Source organism: Prionailurus bengalensis, chromosome A3, assembly GCF_016509475.1.
Source record: "Prionailurus bengalensis isolate Pbe53 chromosome A3, Fcat_Pben_1.1_paternal_pri, whole genome shotgun sequence".
NCBI classification, from domain to species: domain Eukaryota; kingdom Metazoa; phylum Chordata; class Mammalia; order Carnivora; family Felidae; genus Prionailurus; species Prionailurus bengalensis.
Genome location: NC_057354.1, coordinates 52807309 through 52835023, shown reverse-complemented (window position 1 = coordinate 52835023; position 27715 = coordinate 52807309). Strand labels below are relative to the sequence as shown.

The following is a 27715-nucleotide window of genomic DNA, read 5'->3' as shown; positions in this document are numbered from 1 at the left end:
ATAACCCCTCATGTAAAAAAAAAAAAAATGGAGTGACATTGAAAGGTTATCTAAACCTTTTCCAGAAAAGCAGTGAGCTAATCATTCAAACTAAATGAGATAACTGTTCACGCAGACCCTTCTCCCTTGTCTTAATTTCAATTTGAATTCCATGGGACTTCTTATCTCAAACAAGGTGATCTGATGTAGTTAGTGTTTATACAGAGAACAAAGAAAAGGGGTAGTGACATAAATTTGAAAGTTAACTTTCAAATCCGGCATAAGAAAATGGGGGATGGTGTGAAATTTCACCTTGCAAGAAGTGGACAGTAGTTAAGAACTACTCTTACTTATTCTATCAGTTACTAGATTTTCATGTTTCACTGGTTAATACATTGACATGTTTCAACGTGGAAAGAAAGAAAAACGTGTCCAGAGGGACTTGTTGCTATTCTATCTTTTTACATACACTCACAAATGTATATAGGGGGTATACTAGGTATATACAAGGGTATATAAGGGGTAGCGGGAGGGTCGGCGGGGGGTTGGGTGGGGGGGTGCTTGGGGAGCCCCCAGGCTGGGCCCAAGAAAGAATGTATATAAATAAGCAGATATTTATATCTACCAATCCATCTATATATCTAGATAAATAAATATAGCTCTATGCTATGCATGTGTGACTATATCCGTTCATATGTAAGCAATCTAGGCATTAAATATAGCTATCTAGGGATGGATAGATAGATAGATAAATGATAGATAATATTAAACTTACAGCAAAATTTTTTGTGACGCTAGAATAGGGGATTTGGGTGGGTAAACAACCTAGTTACATCTACAAGGAACGCTATCTTGTCTGGCTTGTGCAATACTTCATTGTTTTGGACAACTCTTAGAGTCTTTCATTTTAACCCCATTTTTAAGCGAAAGGGATATGAATTTAAAAATGACTTCGGAAACTTTCCTGAAAAGTCTTCTTCAGAGAACCCCTCACCAGGGCAGCTGGAACCAGCCTCCACCCAAGGCCCATGGGACGCAGTGGGAGATAGCCCCTCTACTCCGTGAGAGGCACAAGAAACCAACTCGGGCCAGTCTGGGAAGACAAGAATTCTAGACCCTTCCTGTCTGTTGGACTTCCGCTGCTCCATCTGAAAACAAGAAGCCCTGGGACCCTCCCAGTTTCCCCATCCCCTGCTTCGAACCAGAGCCCAGGGAAGTCAGAATGGGAAATGACCCTCCGGAACACGCCCTCCTTTCCGGAGGAGGGGAGAGGGAGTGGCAGCCACGTAGTCCGCACCGCCTGAGCTCGGGATCCCGCAGAGGAGCCACGCCAGAGACCGGGCTCCCGCCCAGCCCCTCAGCCCCCGCCCCTCCTCACCCCCACACCTATCCTGCGCGCGAGGGCACTTTCCCCGGCACCCGCCCCAGCACCACTTTGCTCTGACGTCTGCCTGCCCAGCTCTGACGATCGCCCCCGCCAGCCGCCCTTATAAAGGGGACTTTTGCCAATACTGGCATCGATCGCCACCTCAGCCGCGTCGCGCGCCCTCCACCGGGGCGCCCACACCTGTCAACTCCGCGCGCGCCCAGGTTCTGCGAGACCTGGGGCAGGAACCCAGCCGCCTGGCGCTACTCCTCGCCCCTTGGCACTCCGGACCCTCCCCCTCCCTCGGCAGCCTTGCAGCCCCCAACCACCAAGGTGCCTGGGCGGCGGTCCCGAGAGGAGCTCCAGCCGGCGGAGCACTTCTCCGAGCGGCGACGACTCCAGGTAGGAGCAGAGCAGGCATCCCGGGCGCGTCGGAGCCCGCTCCGTCGAGGACCCGGTGGCCGCTCGGCAGGCGTTTTAGGTCGGAAGGACTCGGCTTTTGTTGCCTCTTGGTGGGGATGCGCGGGCGGGTCCACTGTCTGGCACCCAAGGCTCTTAGGCTGCAGCGGCGGGAAGTCTGGGCGCAGGAGAAGGACCGAGGGGTAGCGGGAGGGTCGGCGGGGGTTGGGTGGAGGGTGCTGGGGAGCCCCCAGGCTGGGCCCAAGAAAGAACTTCCCAGCTCGGTTGCTCACAAAGGCGGAGCTCACCCAGCCCGCCCGCGCGTCTTTTGCTTCCCCTGAATCAGAGGGAAGCTAATTCTTTCACCCAAGGACTCATCACCCACCTGCGAACACAAATACCTGCATTTCCCCCCAGAAACGTGCTTGTGTGAACGCGAGTGCATGAAATAGCCATGGTCACGAGGTTGAAAAATAACAGAGAACAAGAATTTCTGAAGGTGAAGGCGTTAGAATTTGACATATGTCTCTTAAGAAGTCTTGTTTTTAATACGTTTGACCCCCTCTTATATATTTAGGCAATACTGTATTTTTAAATTGTTTTCTTGTACCTACCATTAAGTTCAGGAGGGGGGAGAGATGAAAAGAGCAAAGAACAATGGAAGAGCCAGAAGAGCAGGCTAAAAGGTACATTCTTTAAACAATGTACCATCTATAGTTGCTACAGTTACTTGGACCACGGGCACTTGTTGAAAATTAGAGTTGATGTGCTTTTGAAACTGGTTTTCCTAAAGTTTTTTTTCCCCAGATATTTGTATGGCACATTACTTTTGGAACCATTCCCTACAATTGTTTGAAAGGAGAGATGGAAGAATGAATGGATGACTGAATGTAAGAATATGTTAGAATTCTCAGGGTAGTCTTGCAATAATTCTAGATGGAATGGTAAGTTAGTTCCAAAAGCCAGATGCATCCTCTTTGTAAATGATCTTAACTGAGACTCAGTTATGATACAAGACAAGGTTAATTTTAAATTAAAAGAATTTATTAAGCACAAAAAGTGACCATGATTACATTTGGTAAACAGCCATTTCTATTTTTTCCCCCCTTGGAGGCTCAAAACAATGTTAAACTGTTAAATACTAATTAGAATAAAATAGTGGACATGTGTTGGCAACTGATAGTGTCATATGCGATTTCAATGTGCTTTTTCTGTAAGTGGCACAGGATCTCTCATGAACCAGCTGGTTTATTCCCAGCTGCTTATGCATGCTTGGCTGGTTTATAATGCATTACTGTATTTTCTTCAGAAATCTTAATGAAGTAGCTCACTGTGGAAGAATCTGGACCCCTAGATAAAAATGGCTTTCCATGTGGAAGGACTGATTGCTATCATCGTGTTCTACCTTCTAATATTGCTGGTTGGAATATGGGCTGCCTGGAGAACCAAAAACAGTGGCAGCTCAGAAGAGCGCAGCGAGGCCATCATAGTTGGTGGCCGAGACATTGGTCTGCTGGTGGGTGGATTTACCATGACAGGTAGGTTCTGATGCCTCTGCTCCATGCTGCCCACCCCTCCTTGGCTTCTCAGAGTGACAAAGCAAACATTAGCCTTTGTCCTTTGGGGATTCTTTAAGTTCATTACTTACATATCCTAAAAATAATTTTACTTTTTTGAAACAAAAATAAGTGGGTGTCAACTCAGTGGAACTTGAACAAAATGATTTTATAAAAATCGCTGGACACGATATCAGTGAAACAAATCTGGAGGATCCGGACAGTTCAGTGGGTGGGAACAGAATAAAAACAAAGGAGAAAAGTGTCTTAGTCTTAACAAGCTATGTGATAAAGTCAGTGTCTCATCATGTTCATTAATACAGGTACAAAGTTGTGAATTTTTGTTGTCTTAAATGATGAATGTCAATGAACATTAACTCATGATAGTTTTCAACTATCAATTAGGGGCAAATCAATTAGGGGCAACACAATTCCATATTGAGAGATGCCCTGTTTTGAAACCTTATCCTCCCATTTAATAAACCAATTTCCTCAGAGGAAGATAATCACATGTTAAGAATCCACAGCACTGGGGAAAAAAAAAAAAGATTTCCAGGAGGCTTGATATAAAAGGGGGAAAGCTAGGGCGTGTCCCAACTGAAATGCCTTAGCCTGCATCTGCAGCCCTTTCCTACTCAAAACCCTTTGGGCTCAGAGAGGCTGATATGTTTCCTCCTGTTCCCAAAGGTGGTTCTGTTTAAGTGGTAACTTGTTTCTCTTTTATATTCTTATTTGTTGTTGAAAATATTTCTGAAAAACAACAATTTAAAATTATATCTTTAATATTATTTGATATATATTCACTAACAATAACATTTCACTTCTGATTCTTACTAGGTTTTTAAACATTAGCAACATAATCCAGACTAACCAGAACTCTGAGGGCCCATTGGAAAATATCCCATGAGAAATCATATCCAAATGATGCCCAGTTTCCTTCCTGATGTGCTATTTAAATATGATTCATCTGTATATGAAATAGTTTAACAGAACAGTCTGTGAAGACTGCATCCCTGCTGGCCATCTGAAACCTACAATGTTCTAGAATAGTTTATGGACTATAGGTTTTATTTTTCAGACATGCTCATTTTATGTTCCTTTAATTCTTCTTCAACTGTATATAGTTTCTTATGATCATTATGAGGCTGTTTATATTTGACCACTGTGAAAGGTCTCTGGAAGTAAGGACTAGAATTAGCACCAAACCCTGGTCTTTTGGCAGCCACACCCTGGGACCCCTCCGCAATGCGCCAAGTGCAGGCCTCTAGCTGGCTTTGCTTCCTTTCTAGAATATAAAGGCACAACATTTGTAAAAAGGTCCTTTCTTACCCCCGTGTCTCAATTTTTCTATATACTCACATATATAGGACAAATTGTATTGTGCAAAATATTTTCTGTGATATCTAATATACACAGATAAGTAGGAAAACATAAAGATTAAGAATCATCCATAACCCTACAACTTGCGTATGTTTACTGAAATGTTGGTATAGATTTTCAGATGTTGTTTCCTTATTATCCTGATGAACACCATGCACAACTTTACATCTTAATTTTCATTTTTCATTATAGCAACAACACTTCTTTTTTACCCTAAAGATCCAGATGTGATACTGGCATCTGAAGTGAAGCAAAACATTGTGATTATATTCCCTTCAGGTTTCTCCTATACCAAGAAAATGAGAAGAAAAGCGAAATAAAACTATAGAAACTGATTTCACTCAAAAAATTGTTGAAAAGAATAAATGAGTTGCTGTACATCAAAGTTTTTATTCATTGAAAATTATTATAGTGTTCTATGACTCTAGTTTAATATTAGATCTATTGTGTTCATAAAGATAATATTGCAGAATTTGTTTTTATGATCTAGAATGATTATTTCAACCTAACAGTTTTTTAAAGTGTATAGAAGAATTTGAATCATGATTATTTCATATGAAGTTTCATAGTCTATCTCAATTTTTAAAGATTTTTTTTTTCAGTCTTTAAGAACTGAAAAGAACCTTGGTCAATATCATAACTCATTTAAAATCTGAACCATATTATCTACATCTTGTCAGATTCATTGATCATATATATTTGTTAAAGAATAAAGATTAAAAAATAAAAATGCATATAGTTTAAAAGAGTTATTGTTCTCACTGATAAATCTGACATGAAATATACAAACATGCAGAGCAAATTCTGGCATAGAAGGGACTAGAATGATAAAAATGGATGGACTTTAACCAGGATAAGTAATCAAGTCTTCACTTCTATATGTTTACAATCATTCAGACACCAATTTTGTTTTTGGATAAGGGAGAGGACATCTACACAATGAAAAATGATCACTTAAAAGCTTTGTGCTCATAAGACCATTTCCTTTATGCAATGAAACATTGCTAGTGTGTTCTTAGGGGTTCCAGTTTCCTAGTTTCCAGATTCTCCTAGAACGAGGATCAAGTCTGATTCTATGACTGTGAAAATAATTTCTTCAAGTCCTAGTTAGACACCCAGTGGAGGGGGAAACCCTGTTTAAATTTACAGAAGGGCTTAAAATGAGAAAAACAAATAATAGCTTTTGTTATTTATTCACAGCCATGTAAAAGCTAGCAAGCAGATGAGAGGGGCTGATATATGCATATTTGTCCTAATTTAGGGTTTTTGTATTTCCATTTAAATGTGCTTAAGATTTTTTTTCTAGGGAGATCTTTTCATGTTAACCTTTAAAAAAAATACTAACCTTAAAACATTCCCTTCTTTGCTTGGTATCTGGATTAAACGCCAGATAAATTTTGGAATGAACACAGTAGAAACACTTGTCTTTGATAGTTTCAAATACATGTTTACTTACATTCTTATTGTGAGATTTCAGAGAATTTTTCAGAGTCAAATTTTTTTCCCAGTTGGATGATATAGCCTAGAATTCAGACTCCTATCTGATAAGCCAGCCCATGTTCCTCATAATTTTACACACATTCTACAAGGGATTCTTTTAGATATTTTGACAATATTCTTAAAAGGAAATAAACTATAAAGCTTTGGGGCACCTGGATGGCTCAGTTCAGTGACCAACTTCGGTTCAGGTCGTGATCTCGTGGTTCACGAGTTTGAGCCCTGTGTCAGGTTCTGTATTGACAGCTCAGAGCCTGGAGCCTGCTTCAAATTCTATGTCTCCCTCTATCTCTCTGCCCCCCCCCCCCCCAGTTCTTTCTCTCTCGCTGTCTCTCAAAAGTAAATAAACATTAAAAAAAACTATAAGGATTTAAGTGTTCCATTAACTTTAGCTTTTCAGGAAGAAGCATATATGATACTGCCTTCTCAGAGAAAATGGTAGAGTTTATAGATCCTTCTTTGCCCAAACTTGTTTACCCAACATGTGTTTTCTTTGGATCCTTGACCTCTTCCTTCAACTGTTATGGTACAGGAGTTCTATTAAATAACATCTGAAGAAGACATATTTCTTATTATTCTCCGTGAAATATCAAATATCTTACTAAAAGACCCAGATTAGAATGAAGAATGCAAGTGGGTGTGCAGTCAACATTCAAATTCTAATATCAGCCCAGGTCCTAAGCATATGTTAGGTACTTGGAAAGAAGGAGGAAAAACATAATTTAAAGTCACTTTAGGACACCTTGGAGTAAAAGTGTCATCTCTCCTTTAATAATTTAAGAAAGTAAGTAAAATGTTAGGATGCAGAACAGCTCTGCCAAAATCCTATGTACCCAGAGTGTTTAAGAAGTGCCCCTATTAATTAAAAATAAAATTTTTAAAAAGTGCATACATCTACAACTGCGAATGCCTCTCCCTGCCCCCTCCTTGAGGAAGATAATCGTGATCCATGTGAAAAGATCAATACAATTAAAACAGAAAAAAACTTAAGAAACTTGACCTCAACAAACACAAGGCAACACTGTCCAATAGAAATACAATGTGAGTCACAGAGGTAATGTTAAATTTTCTACAAACCTTTTTTAAAGAACATTAAAAAGTAGAGGAATAAGTATAATGTAGAATAACGTAATAAAAAATAAAGTAGAATGTATTTAACTCAATACATTGAAAATGTTTCCATTTCACCATATAATTAATGCAAAAACAATTATTGAGACACCTTACATTCACCTTCACATATGAAGTCTTTGAAATCCAGTATATATTTTACACCCAGAACACTTCAATCCAGACTAACCACATTTCAGGTGCTCAGCAGTCACCGGAGGCCACTGTGTCAACGTGAGCAGGTCTGGGGTATGAGGAGTTTGGCAGCGTCTTTCCCTCACTCTTCATTCTATTTCAGCCACCTGGGTCGGAGGAGGTTACATCAACGGGACAGCTGAAGCAGTGTATGTACCGGACTATGGTCTAGCTTGGGCTCAGGCACCAATTGGATATTCTCTTAGTCTGATTTTAGGTAAGTGAAAATTTAAACTTTAGTGACACACTCAGTAAAGCATAAAGAACAGGAGTACAAATAACAAATGAAATAACAAGTCAAACTGTAAATAACTATTGTGGAAAAAAAATGTTACCAGAATTCTCTCAAGTAGGTGTTACCAGAAATCAGTAACACTAATGCTTAGATTATTTGATCTCTTGATTATGGAATATGTTTTTAGTCCCTTGATCTGATGGCAAGAGAATAGTCAATTTCCTAATGTATGATTTTTTTTCTTTCAAAAATAGTGTAGAGATATCATTAACAATGAATCAACTTGAATTGTACCTGAATTTCTTTTTGTAAATAAAACTAAGAAAAGGTCAAGAATATTATATAACAGAGTTTCTAATATTTTTTGCCCTTAAAATACTTTTATTGGATTTTGTGCTTAATCAGCGTCTAAATGTTATTCTGGGTGATACAAAGGCATTTTAACGAATGCCACGCTGGCCCATGTTTTTAAATCTACATGCCTCGGATATACTATTCAATGGCCCTTTCGATGCATACAATGACAAAACATATTAAGAAAGTCATGTTTTGTTACTAAGTATGTCTTGGTTCTCTATTCACAGTGTATTTTAGTCTGGTTCCTCCACACATATAAATGTTCTAAAAAATGTATTTCCCTTGAGAAATTATAACATAATAAAATGTTGGCAAAGACTATTATATTATGAATTTTTTATTTTCTCATAAACACTTTAATTTCTTTTAGGTGGTTTGTTCTTTGCAAAGCCTATGCGTTCCAAAGGATATGTGACTATGTTAGACCCGTTTCAGCAGATCTATGGAAAGCGCATGGGTGGGCTCCTATTTATTCCTGCGCTAATGGGAGAAATGTTTTGGGCTGCAGCCATTTTCTCTGCCTTAGGTAAGGACCTCTGCCTGTCTCTGGTTGATGATCAGCACATACACAAATTTACTCCCTTCAGCCACAAGCCAGGCTACCTGCAGCTTCCCTCACCTGAATTAATGCAACCATCTCCCTGCTTATGGTTCACCCCTCTTCCTCTAGTCTACATGGTAGCCAGACTCGTCCTTCTAAAACACAAATCTGATCATGTCCCTTTACTGTCCCTTTCTAAACTTTTAAGTGGACCCATAAAGCTTTTTATGACTTGGGCTCTTGTTTCTTTCATCACCCCCCCCCCCCCCCATTCCTCCTTACTTTTCCAGAACTCTAGACCTCCTGTCTTGCCTCTGACACTGTGCAAGCCCAGGTACCCTCTGCTTTGGACTCCTTTTCCCCCCCTACAATTTTGCACATCTGCCTAGAAAACCAGGAAATGTCCTTCAATCTTCTTATAGATGTCACTTCCTTGGGCCAGACATCCTGACCTTGCCAGATGCCTTTCCCATGGGCTTCCTTAGATACCTAGAGTTTTATTTTCATTGGACTTGTCACTTTGTATTATTATGTGCCTGTTTATCTATATCATGCCCAAATCCAACCTCACAAAGGGAGTTCTAAAGTTCTTGAAGATAGGACTTGTATCTTGTTAACAGTTATAATCTTCTCACAAATGAATGAAAGAATGAATGAATGAATGAATCATCTATGGCTATACTTTCTTCAAAAGAGGAGAAGAAAAACATTATTTCCTTTCTCAGTGTAATCCCAGTACATCCTAAAGTACTGGGTTGTATATATGTTTAGGGATCTAGAAAATGAATGGAGACTTCTTAGGGTCTAACTTACTACCAAGACCAATTAATGCTAAGAACAACTTATCCTTGGCCCATCAGTTCTCAGCCCACTTGCAAGGTTTAGAAAACAAGATGGTGGAAGATAGGTCAGGCTCAATAATTTGCCTTTTCATCAAGGGGAAATTTCACTGAGTGCTGAGTTCCTTCTTGAAGATTAATAGACTTGGAAGTTCCATAACCTTCCTCAGTGAGCTGTGTCCGTGTTTGATATCCAGGCATCCATGTATGTTTCTCTCCATCTCTTCTTACAAATGAAGATAAAAGGCCTATGTCTATAGCTAGACCCTAAGTGGTCAAAGCAAAAGTAAGATAAGATGAATTTCCTTCTATAGTGTATATTCTATACTACAAACTTACCTTCTGGCTTCAGTATTATCATCAGATCTGACCTCTGTAATGTCAGACATTAGTTTATACTTCCTTTCATGACATTATTTTTTAAACTCCCATATAATCTTATCTTCTTGGTCTCCAACTATAAAATGAAGGGATGATTTGATGTAGAAAAGAAAAAAGTTTGATAGCTATAAAATATTGTAATAACTCAGTGGAAAATGTTGCACTTTCTAGGTACTATATAATAATTCTCCACAACTACCACTGCACCTATAGCCTAATGAAATTATGTGTAAAAATACATCTCCTTTCCCACCTCGCTGTCATTAGCCAAGAAGCAATGGTAGTTTGTCATTGGTTTTAATACTAGAAAATGTTGGTTTTAAGAACAGCCTGCTGAGATATTTAAAAAGGAGTGGGCTCAGTAGCTAACAGAATGAATACAAAATGTTCACTTTCATGGAATACAGATCAATTTATGTAACAGAGCCCTGAAGGGAGAGTTAAAATAATAAACTAATATTTCTAAAGTATTTTTGAAATATAAACTTGAACCAAACTCTAAACTTTGCTCAGTTAGTTATTATTGTATATGTGTGTGTATCTACATCTGTGTGTTATGTCACTATATATGTAAAATGTGTTGATATCTATATATCCCTCTCTACACAGATGCACACACATATCAAAAACATGTATAAAAAACATTGCTGCTATTGTTTGGAATATATGCTTTTGTAAAGAGAATGTGTCTTTCTAAATTAACACATATTTTCTTCAAAAATAATAGTGGGACATAATTCGAAATTAGTGTTTATTAGAAGTAAGTTGGAACACTTAAGAATAGACAAATATAACATTATCACCTTCTTGTGAATGTGCTGAAACTTAGGAGAATTTTAAACTATCTTCTTGGCATAAATGGACAACATCCTTTACATACATTTTTTTAAAAATGTGTATTTATACTTCTCACAGCTCAAATTCGGTGAATTTTTATAACTTTATTTTTTGTTTATTTTTATGGCTTCATGATTAAACTAATATTTCACAGCAGATCTGGAAATGTAACTTCAATTTTAGTCACTATAAATGATGGAATTATTTAGAAAATATTTTAGAGAAAAAATTAACCCCAATCTTAATACTGATAGAAAAATGGGTGATTTCTTTAAAACCACTGAGTTACAACCAAATGGCAGTATTTACCAGGACCCAAGTCTTTAAAATCCTAGTCCAATGATCTTTTTTTCTGTAGCATACAGCCTCCTTCCCTACCTTTTGGAGGTATGGAATTAATAAAAACGTCACAATGGGTAGAAAGTTAAACAGCAGCCCAAAGAGGCAGGTAATAATTGGAATTTTCATTCCTGAGATATGACTTAGAAATGTTATTAAAGTCAAGAACCAGACCAAAAGAAGATTGGCAAAGGATCACAACTAAGGTTTCAACATGAAGCAAAAACTCAGTCCGCTATCCAAAGTCACCACCTTTGCACTGATCCAAATTGACCACCTTCCTTCATCTTCATTCTCCAATACCAGACTTTTCTTTTTACTAATTAATTTTTACTCATAAAAATAATTTAATTTTGTTACCAAAGCCAAATCACTCAGAAAAAAATTCTTGAAAAATATTTTATTTTGTTATCTTAGATCAAAATAGTTTACACTGCTCCTTGAGAAAATGGATTTTCGTCTCTGGTGGTTTGCATATGCTATCAGCATGCATTTGAGGAGTGGTAGCAGAACATAAGGTTGAAATTAATGATACAAAAAAATCACAGATGTGTTGCACTTATGTTGGGGTTCCTATAATTGCTGTGTTTAACAATATGAAACATAAACTATGTAACTTTTGAAAATGGTGGAGAAAGGATTTGTAAAGCAGCAGGTGAATTCTGAACTGGAAGTCCAAGAACCATAGTGGTCCAGTGTCCCTATCCTCAATTCTCATTGGAAATATAGACATCAAAAACACATAAGCAGTCAGAAAGTAAGAAAAACATAAATTTTATTTCTAAGGCAGGTTTAAAATTCTGATAAGGAAAATTACTTAAAAATATGATGTTGAAATCTAGGGTTCTTCAATACGTTTGTGTCCTAGCAGTAGGACTGGATTAAATTTACCAGTTTTATTACTTTCTCCTACAATGTTGTCTTAAACCTTGGCACTTTACACCATCTGTCATCTAAGAAAAGCTAGCAGGGGTCAGAGTTAATGCAAAATGGAAAACGAACATTAATTGTAAAATGTGGAAGTGGGTGATTGTGCTTATCTCGTGAATATGAGTAAATACATTGCATATATTTAATTAAAGTATGTTTCGGATAGCTAGTAAAATTATTGTAAGTTCTTTTTTTTTAAGTCTATTTATTTTGAGAGAGACAGAGATAGTGCAAGCAGGGGAGGGGCAAAGAGAGAGAGAGAAAGAGAGAATCCCAAGCAGGCTCCACACTGCCAGCCCACGCAGGGCTTGAACTCACCAACCATGAGATCATGACCTGAACTGAAACCAAAAGTTGGATGGTTAACCAACTGAGCCACCCAGGTGCCCTTGAAAGTTCTTATAATGGTATTAAATTTAATATATTTCATGGAATTCTGAGGTCATATCATCAATTTTGGGTGCTCCCACCTATATAAGTTACCAAAGTGCCAATTTCAGGAAGGAAGAATATATTATAGATTTTAAGATTTTGATATGACAATTCACTTTGGCTGTTATCATCCAATACATTTCACATGACACAGAGGCACTACCTGCTGGTACTGAACATTCAATGTATCCTTGAACAGAAAGTGGAATCCATTTGAGTACCTTGACCATAGCATTCTCTTGTCTGCTTTCTTCAGGAGCCACCATCAGCGTGATCATTGACGTTGATGTGCAAGCTTCTGTCATTGTTTCTGCGCTCATTGCCACTCTCTACACGCTGGTGGGTGGTCTGTACTCCGTGGCCTACACGGATGTAGTTCAGCTTTTCTGCATCTTCATAGGCCTGGTAAGTGGGGCCATTCACAGACTTTCTTTCTTCCTTTCCTTTCCTTCTTCTTTCTAAAAGATAATGTGGTATTTTATACTAACTCAACAAAATTGAATAGAAACGTTATTTTCCATCATGAGCAATACATAGTAAGTTGTGTATGATTTGAGACTTTAAATTTCTCAATTAATTAATTGGATGAAAAACTGTAGTCATTTAGTTGGATTTTGACAGAAAATATGCCCTCAGTTTAATTCTTAGCAAGGTCTAGGACTTGCTTTGCTTCATGCCCACATTTGATGGAAACTTATGTATGCTCTCCCTTGAGTTTGAAAGCAAAAAACACTTCACTCAGAGTTAAAATGTCAATGTTGGTGCTTACCTGCATTAGTCTTTTAACCTTCCCCTGTATAGTTTTAATTCCATAAGACTCCTCATAAGACAGAAACTATCCCATTGGAAAAACTGTGGGTTTCAATATTTAGCATCACTATTTGGGGTCTCAAAACAAAGAAAGGGCACAAGATTTATTATGTATTGTTTGTAAGTTCTAGATTAAATTAGGTAATTTATGTGTGTTTATTCAGTAAAAAATACTGAATTATGGAGACGTGAATATTGTTGGTATTATATTAAAAGTGCTTTTGTGTTTTACATGCACATTTTAGTCAATGTTGAGCCTTTGCAAACTCAACATCTTAAAATGTCAAGACTGTATTATTATCCATATAATATCCAATGCCTAAGACAATTCTAAGGTAGTATAAAGAAAATGGTGTGACCACTCCGTGCTGGGCACTGTATTGAGTTCAGACATGTGTATGTTATCTCAGCTGTGTGTCCTGTAGGGGTGGTGCCCTCGTAGAAAGGCCACGGACAGAGCACATTGAGACTGCACATCATGACTCACTTTCCACAGATGATTAAAGCACCCTTGAGCCTCCTCTTTTTTCCTTATTTTTCTCATAATGAAAAGCTCTTCACCCTATGCTAGTGTTCACACTAGACAGAAAAATTAAGTTGAATCTCAGACTCATTTTTTGTTTTTGTTTTGTTTTTGTTTTTTTTCTAGCATCATTAATAATGGAGGAAAAAATTTAAAAGAACTGACTACAACTAAAGTTACAGTTCAGCCTTAAATTAACATATGCTAGCAATGATCATAATATTTCCTCTTTTTCCCCTAGAATTGATGTGCATTTCATGGAATTTCATTCATTTATATTTTAATTGAATTCAAGTATATTTAATTTGCTTAATGACTCCTACTTTTTTAATTTTTAAATTGTCAAAAGCAAGTGGGCAGTGCTGAAATTCACAATTCTCTTTAGCATCATCATACACTTCCAGAAATAAATCTCTGTTCAGAACCTTGGAGGCATGGTTGGTTTGGCAATGACAGCTCTCATGATGCACTTGGTATTCTAACAAACACAACCTCAGGGGATGAAGCTATTTATTGACAATAAATGTAATTTCTCATTGCTTTTCATGAGACCAGAACTTAAAATGCACAGGTGCATAAATCAAGCATGCCAGTACAAAGATGGTAGGGCAAATATATGTGGGTATAAATGTTAGAGTGCTTTTATGCTACAAAATGTAACTAAACTGATAAGGAATCAAGTTGTCTTGGTTATAAGTTAAGGGTCTATTGATTTGACTGAATAAAAGGCCAAGAATGGTTTGTTTTCCAACCTTCAAATGGCTATACATGGATGCATAATTAATGTATCAACTCACACCTTACCATTTCCTTTTCTCAAATTCTCCAATTCTGTTGATATTATCACCATCCTTGGAGCTCCACAACTGTAAACATGAGGTTCATCTGCTCATTTTCCCTCTCTGAACTCTCTTCCCACTCTAATGTAAGGACTGTTGAATCTCTCTTCATAATCCTTTTTAGTACCAATGTCTTTCTATTTCCAATATCATCACTCTATTTCGCGCCTTTACCTGAGTCATATCAGTGTACCTACTGCTTTTTCTGACTTATTCTTCTCCTAAGCTCACTGTTCACATCTAGAAACTAAAACGCAGAAGAAATATACTAAACTCTTTTTAAAACTCAGAAGAAACAACAGGTGTTGGTAAGGATGTGGAGAAAGGGGAATCTTCTTACACTGATGGTGGGAAAGCAACAGGTGCAGCCACTCTGGAAGACATTATGGAGGTTCCTGAAAAAGTTAAAAATAGAACTACCCTGCATTCTAGCAATCACACTACTAGGTATTTACTCAAAGAATACAAAAATACTAATTCAAAAGCATGAATGCACCCTGATGTTTACAGAAGCATTATATACAATAGCCAAATTATGGAAGGAGCCCAAATGTCCACAAACTGATGAATGGATAAAGAAGATATAGCTCATATACATAATGGAATATTACTCAGTCGTAAAAAAGGAGTGAAATCTTGCCATTTGCAATGACATGGATGGAGCTAGGGAGTATTATGTTAAGCAAAATAAGTCAGTTGGAGAAAGACAGATACCATATTATTTCACTCATATGTGGAATTTATGAAATAAAACAAACAAGCATATGGAAACAGAGGTGAGCCAAGAAACAGACTCTTAACTATACAGAACAAACTGATGGTTACCAGAGGGGAGGTCAGTGGGGGAATGGATGAAATAGGTGATGGGCATTATGGAGGGCACTTGCCATGATTAACACCTGGTGTTGTAAGTATTTAATTGCACACCTGAAACTAATATTACACTGTCTGTTAACTAACTGGAATTTAAATAAAAACTTAAAAAAAAACTTAGAAGAAATGCCACTAGCTTGTAGTTGCCTGCAAAACAAAACACCAACCCTCAGCTTACAATTCAAATTTCTCTCCATATATTTATGTTTATCTGCCCTATTTCCCTGAGCCACTTGTAGCCCAAAAGATGTGTGTGCACACCCTGTGTGTTCTCCTCTTTGCCCTGTTCCATATACATGGTCTCCCCATTCACTTCCTTCTTTTTGTATTAGCACTGGACTCACGCCTGAAGGTTTGTGTCACCCACCAAGTTCTCAATCAGGTCTTTCCTTGTCATGTTAAAAATTGGACATCTAGGGGCGCCTGGGTGGCGCAGTCGGTTAAGCATCCGACTTCAGCCGGGTCACGATCTCGCAGTCCGTGAGTTCGAGCCCCGCGTCGGGCTCTGGGCTGATGGCTCGGAGCCTGGAGCCTGTTTCCGATTCTGTGTCTCCCTCTCTCTCTGCCCCTCCCCTGCTCATGCTCTGTCTCTCTCTGTCCCAAAAATAAATAAACGTTGAAAAAAATAAAAAAAAAATTGGACATCTTTATCTAATTCAAAGAAAACAGTAAGTGTTTATATATCAATATACTCAATGTTCTCAAACTTAACATTCTCTTCCCAAAGGTTTGTTGACTGCTCTTATATTTGATATGATATGGTGTAATTAAGCACAGGTATAGATAATATGTTAGTCTAACTTTTGTAAATAAGTATTTCATGGCATCCCGCAGAGAACTTAATTCCAAGTTCTCCTCTGTCTGAACAAGAGGAACAACCGAGCTATGTGGTCTGTGAGGAAACAAAATATGTGGCGAAACCTTGCATATGTTAAACAGGTAAAAAAATTGTAGTTTAACAGTCTCATGTCCCTCTTTGGTTGTAGTGGATCAGCGTCCCCTTCGCCCTGTCACATTCTGCAGTTGCTGACATTGGGTACACTGCTCTGCACACCAAATACCAAAAGCCTTGGCTGGGGACCATTGAATCATTTGAAATCTACACTTGGCTTGATAGTTTTCTGTTGTTGGTAAGTAATGCCCTTACCTGAGGCATGCAGTCTCATTTTTCCTAAAATCGAACATATTTTTAAGATTTTAAGACTTATATGTATATGTCACCTACTGGCTCATGTATGTTTCTGCACTGACTACTTCCTGTTGGAAGGCTGGAGCCACTTACTGACTGTGGTAGCTGATTAGTGTCAAAGTGGAGAGAGAGTGAAGCCTTCACGGGACAGTGAAGCCTTCACAGGACAATGTCAATGGGGTAATATATGGTGTGTACCCATTTCTGCTGTGCTATAAGTGAAGAACACCATGCCCTTCCCCCAGGTACCTCCCCAATCTGAAGCCAAGCCTTCTAAAAGCTTTAATTTGTATTTTTGGTCTAGGCATTACAACCCACTTCTTCTGAAAATAAGTAATCCATTCAGTCTCTAATTACTGAGTAAGTAAGTTAGTCGTGCCATAAGACCTTTAGTGCAGACAGAAATTGGAAAAAGAGGTGTCCCTCAGGAAAGATACCAAGAAAGAAGTCTTGGGAAGTCAGAGATAGCTTGGGAACTTGGCAGGACTTTGGGGTGAAGGTGGGGCACATAAGAAATAAAGGCAGATCACAGGTTGAGGAAAGATGGGAAAACCAAAAGAAAGTGCCAGATATTGTGATCTTGCTACTTGGAATGGTTACTTACAAAAATAAAACACTTATTTTGATTTCAAAGTAAGAAATAGATTAACATTTATATCAAAATTAAAGGGAAATTATTTTTTTTTCCTTTTTAGAGGGTATACAATAGTTTGTAATTTCACTTTGTCATTATGTCACTTCGGTAAATTTCAGCCCTGAAGGCAGATTTGTCTGTCCCAATAAGGAATTTCCTGGTAAGAAGACAGGAAAACAAGAAAACAAGTTGTTTCTAGTGGTGCTGAGGAGATCTTCTTTCCCAAAGACTGTAAATGTATTGGCCAACATTTTTCTAGATTGGATTATAATTATGAATTCAATGGATAATGGGGTTAAATATTATGTGTGTATGAACTTATATCTGCATAGCAGATATATTTATGGTTACATAGGAGAAGATTATGACAGAGAAGATAGGCAGTTTGTTCATAATCACACCATTGTCTGAGTGAAGGATTAAAATAGAGAATCAAGACCCAAAACTTATTTCTCCTACACGACGCTTTAGTTCTCAGATTTACAGATCTTGAAGATAAGGCTATATATCCAATGACTGCTAAGGTTTCTTCCACCTCAAAAAATTATATGACTAAGTTATGTTCATTCTTCAAAATGCAACACAAGTGAAAGTGGAACAATAGATAATGAATGAATAGATGAACTACAGAAGGAAGCCTCCAAATGTTTCACGAGTGGTCTCCAGCCTTCCAGTTGTCTCTCTGAACTTCCACTTGTCATAAATTTATGATTTATGGACTCCTGCTCTGGATACCTTTAAGGTATCACCCTGAACCTGCTCACTGACAACATTCCTCACCTGGCCCATTGTAATGGCCCTTCACGGTCTCCCTGCAGCAGCCCAACCAAATCTCACTTCTCCAGACCCATCTTCCACCTCACCATCAGAGCTTCTGTTTGTCTGTGGCAGTCAGATTTCACCTCACTTACAAAGCTCTGGTGACTTAAATATCCAGAGAGATTGGCATGTAAATTATGGTGTAGAGATTCATATAAGCATCTAAATTGTTGATGAATGTTCATTGGCATAGAAAATGTTAGTGATATACATACATTCCTGACTTATCACGGTTTGACTTAACAAGTTCTCAACTTTATGGTAGTGCAAAAGCAATAGAATTCAGTAGAAACCATACTTTGAATTTTGATCTTTTCCTGGGCTGGCAGTATGCGGTACTATCCTGTCTCTTGTGATGCTGGGCAGCGGCAACCAGCCACAGCTCCCAGCCAGCCACGAAGAGTAAACAACATACACTGACAAACATTCTGCACCCATACACCGTGTTGTTTTCCACTTTCAGTCTAGTAATCAATAAATTATATAAAATATTCAATGCTTTATTATGAAGTAGGCTTTGTGTTAGATGACTTGTCCAACTATAGGCTAATGTCAGTGTTCAGAGCACCTTTAAGGTAGGCTAGGGTGAGCTATGATGTTCAGTAGATTAGATGTATTAAATGCATTTTTGATTTTGACTTCAGATATTTTCAACATATGACGGATTTATTAGGATGTAATCCCACTGTAAGTCAGAGAAGATCTGTATTGACTTACAGGTTGCAAACCAAAGGAAAAGTTTTGGAAAAATATAGACTTGAGACATGGATTATGTATTTTAGAATTCATTATTTTACTTTTTTTTTTAACTTTTGAACATGTATAGCTTTTATAAGGAGGAGATTGTTCTGGAATCAATATGTAACAAGCACTCTCATTGGCACAGGTGTGACAATGATAAACAATACATTCCAGAGGCAATTAAAGAAACAACTTCAATACATTGTGATATGGGGAACTCATTCACCAGTTCACTCATGAGCAGTGACTGTATGAGAGTCAGAGGACCATGGCAGTAATCAAGGGGAAGGTATTCCCCTGCCTCCTGTCTCCCACACACGCTGACCTTTAATTAAGCCAAAGACATGGTGGTCTCATAGCTGTTTCATTGTTTTTGTTTGTTTGTTTCTTCTTCTGTTTTCACATTAGATTCTTTGCCAGGTGTTTCTGTCTTCTCTCTCCATCTCCACCTAGTGACACCTTCTCAGTGCTTCAGAACTGACTCCCTGTCATTTCTGCAGGTGTTCCTGATTGCCATGCAGCTGTATATACTTCTTTATAGCAGGCAACAAATTACATTATAGTTCACTGTATCCAAAATGTTTATGATTGTGTATCCTCAGTAAGAATTTTAAGTACATCCCCCAGGCACCTGGGTGGCTCAGTCATTGAGTGACCTACTCTTGGTGTCAGCTCAAGTCATGATCTCATGGTTCATGAGATCAAGTCGCACTTCAGGTTCAGGGCTGACAGCATGGAACCTGCTTTGGATTCTCCCTCTCTCTGCCCCTCCCCCATGCTTGTTCTCTCTCTCTCTCTCTCTCTCTCTCTGTCTCAAAATATATAAATAAACTTTAACAAAAAGAACCTCCAGATGAAAACAAAGCTAAGGCTTCTGGGCTTCTGGGTAGTTGTAATGCAGTTTAAAGTAGGGAAACCAAAGAATAGAAAAGATTGTGTGATATAATTATGAAGGAAAAAACTTGAAGAAATTCTTTGCAGTTGAAAATGTGATGATTGCAGTTGAGATGTTTGGCATGTATGAGAGCCATACAAATGACTACTGTGCATGTAACTGTACAACTTCTTATTTAAAAAATACCTAATAGATGTTATTTGCCTCTAATTTATTCTGAGTCCCTGCTGTTCCCATGCAGATGCTGGGTGGAATCCCATGGCAAGCCTACTTTCAGAGGGTCCTCTCTTCATCCTCAGCCACCTATGCTCAAGTGTTGTCATTCCTGGCAGCTTTTGGGTGCCTGGTGATGGCTTTACCAGCCATACTCATTGGGGCCATTGGAGCATCAACAGGTATATCTCTTGTAACTTCACTAATAGACCCACTGAGGCTTCACTGAAGTGACCAATTACCACCCAGCTGGCCTCTCTCCCCCATTTTCCCTCTTATCCACACATAGTTGATTGTTTCTCATCATATTCATATACAGACATTTGTTATAGCACTCAAACAATTGTATTTTAGCTCCATGCCTCCAAAAAGCGTTTGATTGCTCTCCCCACCAATAAAACATTTGTGAGCATGCCCTTCCTCCCCGCCCCCCTTGCTGGTATACTTATCAATTGTGTCTATGTAATCCTGTTAGCAATGTTTCTCAACCAAGGTGCACATAGACATCATCTGGGGAGGGGAAGGGACTCTTGAAAAAAATACCCATTTCTATCCTACCCCACAGGGATTTTATTTTAATAATCTAAGATGGATCCTGAGAGCAGTGGTTTCTAAAGCTGCTTGGTGGCTCAAAATGCAGCCCAAGTTGAGAGCCACTGGCTTAGAAATTTACCTGACACCTACAGACCACTTTGAACTTGAGATTCCTGATTTACATTTTTTATAGTTTGCTAATTACAAGTTTTCTTTCTTGGAGAAATCAATAAGTAAGTTTTCAAGATAAAGATAAACTCAAGGCACTAAGTAACTTAGAGAATTTACTCAAAATCAGTATAAAAAAAAAAGCATTATGAAATGCTTATCTCCCAGTAGCCTCTATCTAGAACATTTTTAAAATCTCACCCTTAATTTTACTGAACTTGTTAATTACTCTTGATGCATATATATCTATGCTATGCAGCTTCCAAGGGTATTTCATGAAAATACAACACAATAATCCAAATTCAAAGGGGTCCTGTAGGTAAAGGTCATTAAAACAGATTAAAGAAGCTTACCTTTTACTCTGCTGTGTTTGTAAAGTTGATACAGGATAATACTCATATGGCTACTTTTATTTTCAATTAGTACAGCTGTTTATTAGATTATTTAACTTTTACAAGAAGTAGTCATGATTCATAATGTACACTCTTCATTCCAATTGTTCATCCATGACATAAACAAACACTTAACAAGATGACTGACAAAGGTGATTATATGCCTTTGAATGAAAGCATTTATGTCACAATCAGAAAACAGATCCGGCCATCAGGAGCACTCATGCATATGTGCATGTATGTGTGTGTGTGTGTGTGTATGTGTGTGTATTGTAGGGCAACACACTGAAAAACACAATGTCAGCTATTTTTTTGGAATAGGTTCATATTCTTGGTTGTTGTTTCTGGTACCATAATATCTCAAGGAATGCTGTAAAATTGGCTTCAACAAAGCATGGGCTTGAACTGTAGTGGAAAATGGGGGAATAAAAAAATAGTAGGATCCAAGGGAAACCACTCTTATTCAGTCCTGTACTTATGCCATCAAAGAAGTTCAGCAAATAAAAAAGGAGCTATAGTAATGTACATTTAAAGATTCCATTTTATTCTTCAGCACATAATGGTACAAACAGTAAAGAACTATATATTCAAAGATAAACTTTTTTTGTTTGTTTTTCACCACTATTTTCTCCATCTTGTGTGGTGCACAACAGGATGTTTTTTGTAACCCTTACAATGAAGCCTTCATAGCCATTCTGTAAATAATATGCAAAAGCATATAAGCACAATGCAGAATTAACTTTGTTAAAAAATAAATTTAAAGATGTAATTCCTTCTATGAATCCTAGAGTTCAGCAGGCAAACATATCATAAAATTTAAATGATCTTATAGCATATTTTACTAGTGGTTCACCTGAGATCCTGTTGGAGAAGCATAGTATTAATGTTGGTGAGTCTTAGACTGCTAATTGATAGGTTTGTATAATTCAAAACACTCAGTTGTATGAAAAATTAATGGTTCATGAAATCAAGCCCTGCATTGGGCTCTGCTCTGACAGCACAGAGCCTGCTTGGGATTCTCTCTCCTCTCTCTCTGCCCCTCCCCAGTTCATGCATGCACACTCTCTCTTTCTCTCTCTAAATAAACTTTAATTCATAGATACATGCATAAATAATGGAAAATTTTGGAAAATAATGCTGACCGTGTTTAATTGATCATGCAATTCCTTCAATTATGGTAAAAAACTTAAATTTTCTGAAATAAAAAAATACAGTGTTTTATTTTCTTTATAGTATCAATATCAGGAATAATTTCCAAGTTTCAAATTTTAAAACTTAAAAGCACATTTACGTATTTTATTTTTTCAAAAAACCTTTTATATATTTCAAGAAACCTAATGTTGCCTACTTTAGCTTTTTAAAAAATGTTTCAAACATTTACATACATTCTTCTCTGTATGAAAATGTACAGTTGTATAATTTATGTATGTAGTTTTTCTTCTTTTTTCTTTTTTTAATGTTTATTTATTTTTCAGAGGGGGGGGCAGAGAGAGAGGGGGACAGAGGATCTGAAGCAGGCTCTGTGCTGACAACAGATAACCTGATGCAGGGCTTGCTTGAACTCATGAACTGTGAGATCATGACCTGAGCCGAAGTCTGATGCTTAACCGACTGAGCCACCCAGGTGCCCCATGTATGTAGTTTTTCTAAGTCAGCTTCACAGTGTTATTTTGTGAAGATCACATAAATTGATAGTATTCTGTAATTAAATTTTACTCCAAAGGTCAATCTATCAAATTAACTATAATTTGGTGAATTCCCAGATTTGGCTGAATATTATCATCATTCAGACATATGCAATCAGAATATTTCAGGATAGGGATGTAGGACTCTGCATTTTAAAGGCACGCATGAGAGATCCCAATGTTCATTCAGGTTTGCAAAACACTGGATTAATCCAATGGTGATTCTTCCTTTTATTTCTTGCTTTAACAAGATCAGGCACTTGCCATCCTCTACCCATTTTTTTCCTTATCCTCACAACTATCAAACTGATTCATTGCTTTTAATAGCCTGGCCCACAGACTTAGCCAGAGATGTGCTGCAAAACATTGCCTGTACACCTCTGATGCGCATGCCCTCCTGCTTCCTCAGGAGTCCTTTTGCCTTTTATGTTTTGAGTTCCATTACATGGAGTTCAAAAACCTCCTGAAAATGTCAGCCTCATACCTGCACTTTCTACTCAATAAAACAAGGACTTTGCTTTATCTATCATGCCTCCTATTTCAAGTAAGTGGAATTCAATGCAAGAAGGGATTTAGTTGGGAGAAAAACAATGCTGAGGGAGCTCCAAAACCAAGTTTATATACAGGAAAAGGATGGATGAGAATAACCTCGCTATTGTCTATCCATTAATGCTTCTATGACTAAAGACTTCGGACTGAAACAGTACTTGTCCCCTCATACCTCCAACTGGCTGAAGAAATAATCTATGCTTTTGTTTTATAACATTTTTTCTATGTTTCTGTACAATTTGATGTCACAACTGCAGAAAAGAAATAGATAATAGGCAGGTAGTAGATAAATGAATAGATGATAGATAGCTGGTGATAGATAGATGATAGATGATAGATAGATAGATAGATAACAGGTCTTGTGAATAGGGCTAAGTGTAACCAAAACCCATTAGAAGACAGAGTTGAATATAAGATCATTTCACTTGACCAGTACATGGATTTCCTACCTACTTAGACCAACGTACCTAATTATACTAATTACACTTCTCTGATCAGACTAATTCATACATTCTGAATTTATTTCAAAAGGTCCCAGAGAATAAGATGACCCCCAAATGGATAAAGAGCATGTGGTTCTTTAGTTATTATTATATTTGTCATTTCTATTCAACAGACTGGAACCAGACTACATATAAGCCTCTAGATCCCAAGGACAACGATGAAGCAGACATGATTTTACCAATTGTTCTGAAGTACCTCTGCCCTGTGTACATCTCTTTCTTTGGTCTCGGTGCAGTTTCTGCTGCTGTTATGTCATCAGCAGATTCTTCTATCTTGTCAGCAAGTTCCATGTTTGCCCGGAACATCTACCAGCTTTCATTCAGACAAAATGTAAGAACAGTCTTTTCCAGTGTAGCATTATTGCTTTTGTCATCATTGCATTTATTTTATCTGTAATATTATATATTTACTAATATCCTGTATTAAAATCTGACCCTACTCTTATTAAGCACACAAGATTAAATAATGCTGAATTTTATTTATGCTGTATATGAATATTTTTAATGCATCTTACTATTCATGTTAGTATGTAAGGGAACAAACCAATGTAAGCATTTTTCAAGAGGTACAGTCATATTGCTACAATTCACATTTCTTGTCTTTCTAATGAAAGTAATGAAACCCAAAACATCTTAGAAAAACTTTGAGTTTAATCATGTACTATAAGAAACTTGAAGCAGAGCATGGTGAGTACGTTATTTTGTGGTCATTTGTGTAGCATCTGCCCCACCCTTCACTTGAACTCCCAAGTCCATGTTCATGAGAAAATAGCCTCTCAGTGTGATTGTCCTTAATGAATCAAGTGGGTGCAGAACAGGGCTGTTGTGTCACTGAGCAGCCAGGAGTTCCTGCCCACCTTCTTCCTTCACTAAGGCTTTGTTCTTTGTTTTTCCCTAGTTTTCTAGGTCATAGTTAACAAAATGGCCCCACATGTTTTTAAGGTGGCTGGCCTTAAAGATGGTAGGACTCCTAGAAGAGAGGAAAGAAGGGTGGGCCATGCATCCTCCTGGCCACATAAGAAATATTCCTTAATATGAAAAGTACATGAAATCCTCTCTTCATTATTTTTTTTAAATTTTTTAATGTTTATTTCTTTTTTTTATTAAAAAAAATTTTTTTTTAACGTTTATTTATTTTTGGGACAGAGAGAGACAGAGCATGAATGGGGGAGGGGCAGAGAGAGAGGGAGACACAGAATTGGAAACAGGCTCCAGGCTCTGAGCCATCAGCCCAGAGCCCGACGCGGGGCTCGAACTCACGGACCGCGAGATCGTGACCTGGCTGAAGTCGGACGCTTAACCGACTGCGCCACCCAGGCGCCCCTGTTTATTTCTTTTTGAGAGAGAGACAGAGCATGAGCGGGGGAGGGGCAGAGAGGGAGACACAGAATCTGTAACGGGCTCCAGGCTTTGAGCTGTCAACACAGAGCCCGATGTGGGGCTTGAATTCATGAACCATGAGGTCATGACCTGAGTCGAAGTCAGTCGCTTAACCAACTGAGCCACCCAGGCGCCCCATCTCTTGCATTATTATTCCCCTGTGACAGCTCATAAGCTCCTCTCACCTCTTCCCCTGCATATTCAGAGAAAAGTGCAGCTGACCTGTGCTTCCTGCACAAGACACAAAGAAACCTCTCCCAAAGGCCCGCTAGGGAAGCCACCTGGATTGCTTGCTTCCTATACTGTCGTTTAGGTTGGTTTTGCCTGCAATGAGCTATTTGAACCAGGGGAATTGTTTAGACCTGCTTTAAAGCACAGAAATGCATTTCATTCTTAACTTAAATGAGCCAGTGCACTGTGTGAAAAGCTGTCACTGTGGCATTTTCTTGCAGGCATCAGACAAGGAAATCATCTGGGTTATGCGAATCACAGTGTTTGTGTTTGGAGCTTCTGCCACAGCCATGGCCTTGCTGACAAAGACTGTGTACGGGCTCTGGTACCTCAGCTCAGACCTCGTTTACATCATCATCTTCCCGCAACTGCTCTGTGTGCTCTTCGTCAAGGGAACCAACACGTATGGGGCTGTGGCAGGTTATGTGTCTGGCCTTTTCTTGAGAATAACTGGCGGGGAGCCATATCTGTACCTGCAGCCCTTGATCTTTTATCCTGGTTATTACCCTGATAAGAATGGCATATATAATCAGAGATTCCCATTTAAAACCCTTTCCATGGTTACCTCATTCTTATCCAACATTTGCATCTCCTATCTAGCCAAATATCTATTTGAGAGTGGAACCTTGCCACCCAAATTAGATGTGTTTGATGCTGTTGTTGCAAGGCACAGTGAAGAAAACATGGATAAGACAATTCTGGTCAAAAATGAAAATATTAAATTAGATGAACTTGCACCTGTGAAGCCCCGACAGAGCATAACTCTCAGCTCAACTTTTACCAATAAGGAGGCCTTCCTCAACATTGATTCAAGTCCAGAAGGGTCTGGGACTGAAGATAACTCCTAATGACCCCATCCACATAAAATACTGCTTTCACAAACAGAGTGTTATAGCAGGCTAGTCCAGGAAAGATGGGTTGCAGCATATAAAAAATATACTTAAAAAATAAACAGCATTCAGGTGGATAAAAATCCATGTAAAAGTGCAGTTGCACAAATGCAAGCCAAGTTAGAAGGAATCATGTATGAAAGCAACAGATTGCTTTCTCATCGGTATTTCTCATCCTCGTTTGATTCTGACTCTAGATATTTTTGTTAAATATTCAAAAGTGAATTAAGCCCCACTCAAAGAACAGAGGGTTAGAGTATTTATCTTTATTCAGAAAAAAGAAGTAGGTATGAAACAGCCAAGGAAATTCAGTAGACTTGCTCTAGACCTTGTCTGCTAATGCACTAGTGGGTCTGGTTTATTTTCATGATGAAGTTCAGAGAGTAACTTGCCATCACTCAAATGAATGGTGCAAGAAATTAATGGGTGATTGTCCTGGTGTCCTGATGGTTAACCTATTCTTGCATCTTCTGAACTAGAACATTTGCTGAATATGCAATCTGTTTCTCTTTGTAGTGACACACATTATTCTGAGCACAGGGAAAGCAAACACATATGCAAAATACTGTGTCGTGGAATTTCTTTATGCACAAGGTAATAGGAAAAGCAGAATCCATCTTTGTAGAGGAGCACTGGCTCCTCCAAGTGTGCCCAACAGCTACCATGTGTATTGAGAAGCATACCTAGAGTATGGAAGGCATGATTATTAGACAACCTTAAAGCAATAAATCAAGAAGGCCATTAAGCAGAAAGTGACAAGAACAGGTTTTTGTCTTCATCTGAAGTTTATAAAGTTTTGCTTCATGATAAAAGGAGTAGTGTCCCATATTACTATCTAAATTGGTATTGGAAGTGACATTGAGCCTTATCTAAGGTGAGATAACAGTATAGCGCCAATTAAGATTAATGAGAGACAAATGGCACCTCCTGATAAAACTAGAAAAATAAAACCCTCTCAATTTTGGATATTCATTAGTGAAGATGATTTAATGTTAAGAGAGTGACTCTGGCACTTTTTGCAAAAGCCAGTCTTAAGTACTAGACAAATCATCACTACAAAAAGTAGACAGTGAATTTTAAGATGCAGATGAAAGAAGAAAATAAAAATAAGTCCTAAAGGGAAAAAGCCATCAATTTTAACATTTGGTGTCCACATAACTTTCATGAGGTTGGTCATTAAATATTATTTTGCTCCTTTTCTGGAGTTAAAAAATATGTATGTGTGTGTGTGTATATATATATATATATATATGCATATATATATATATGCACACACATGTATATGTATATATTTATATTTATATTTATTTATTTATTTATTTATTTAATGGTTTGTACCATTTTAGAATTTTAAATGCTTTCCCGTAGCCACATTATAGAAATAACCAGGGCTATGTCTACAAAAGTAGAGTGAATTGATGAGCTAAAAAATTATCTGAGCATTTGATCAAATAAAGAAAGGCACCATGACTTA

The 27715-nt window shown here is 38.0% G+C and overlaps 1 protein-coding gene across 1 annotated transcript; it reads left to right on the top strand.

The window, feature by feature from the left end:
• Positions 1-2973: 2973 nt before the first annotated feature.
• Positions 2974-26804, top strand: SLC5A7 (solute carrier family 5 member 7). Its single transcript, XM_043603033.1, has 8 exons — positions 2974-3282; positions 7586-7699; positions 8445-8600; positions 12630-12778; positions 16405-16548; positions 19938-20091; positions 23854-24071; positions 25573-26804. The coding sequence occupies exons 1-8, from the start codon at positions 3105-3107 to the stop codon at positions 26197-26199; spliced, it is 1740 nt and encodes a 579-aa protein (XP_043458968.1). The 5' UTR covers positions 2974-3104; the 3' UTR covers positions 26200-26804.
• Positions 26805-27715: the final 911 nt, after the last annotated feature.

What these genes read in the sequence shown, in the direction of transcription:
- SLC5A7 (XM_043603033.1), top strand. Translation starts at nt 3,105, where the DNA reads ATGGCTTTCCATGTGGAAGGACTGATTGCTATCATCGTGTTCTACCTT. An exon ending in TTGATAGTTTTCTGTTGTTG is followed by an intron (nt 16,549 to 19,937) that starts GTAAGTAATGCC and finishes GTTCCCATGCAG; the next exon opens with ATGCTGGGTGGAATCCCATG. An exon ending in GGCCATTGGAGCATCAACAG is followed by an intron (nt 20,092 to 23,853) that starts GTATATCTCTTG and finishes TCTATTCAACAG; the next exon opens with ACTGGAACCAGACTACATAT.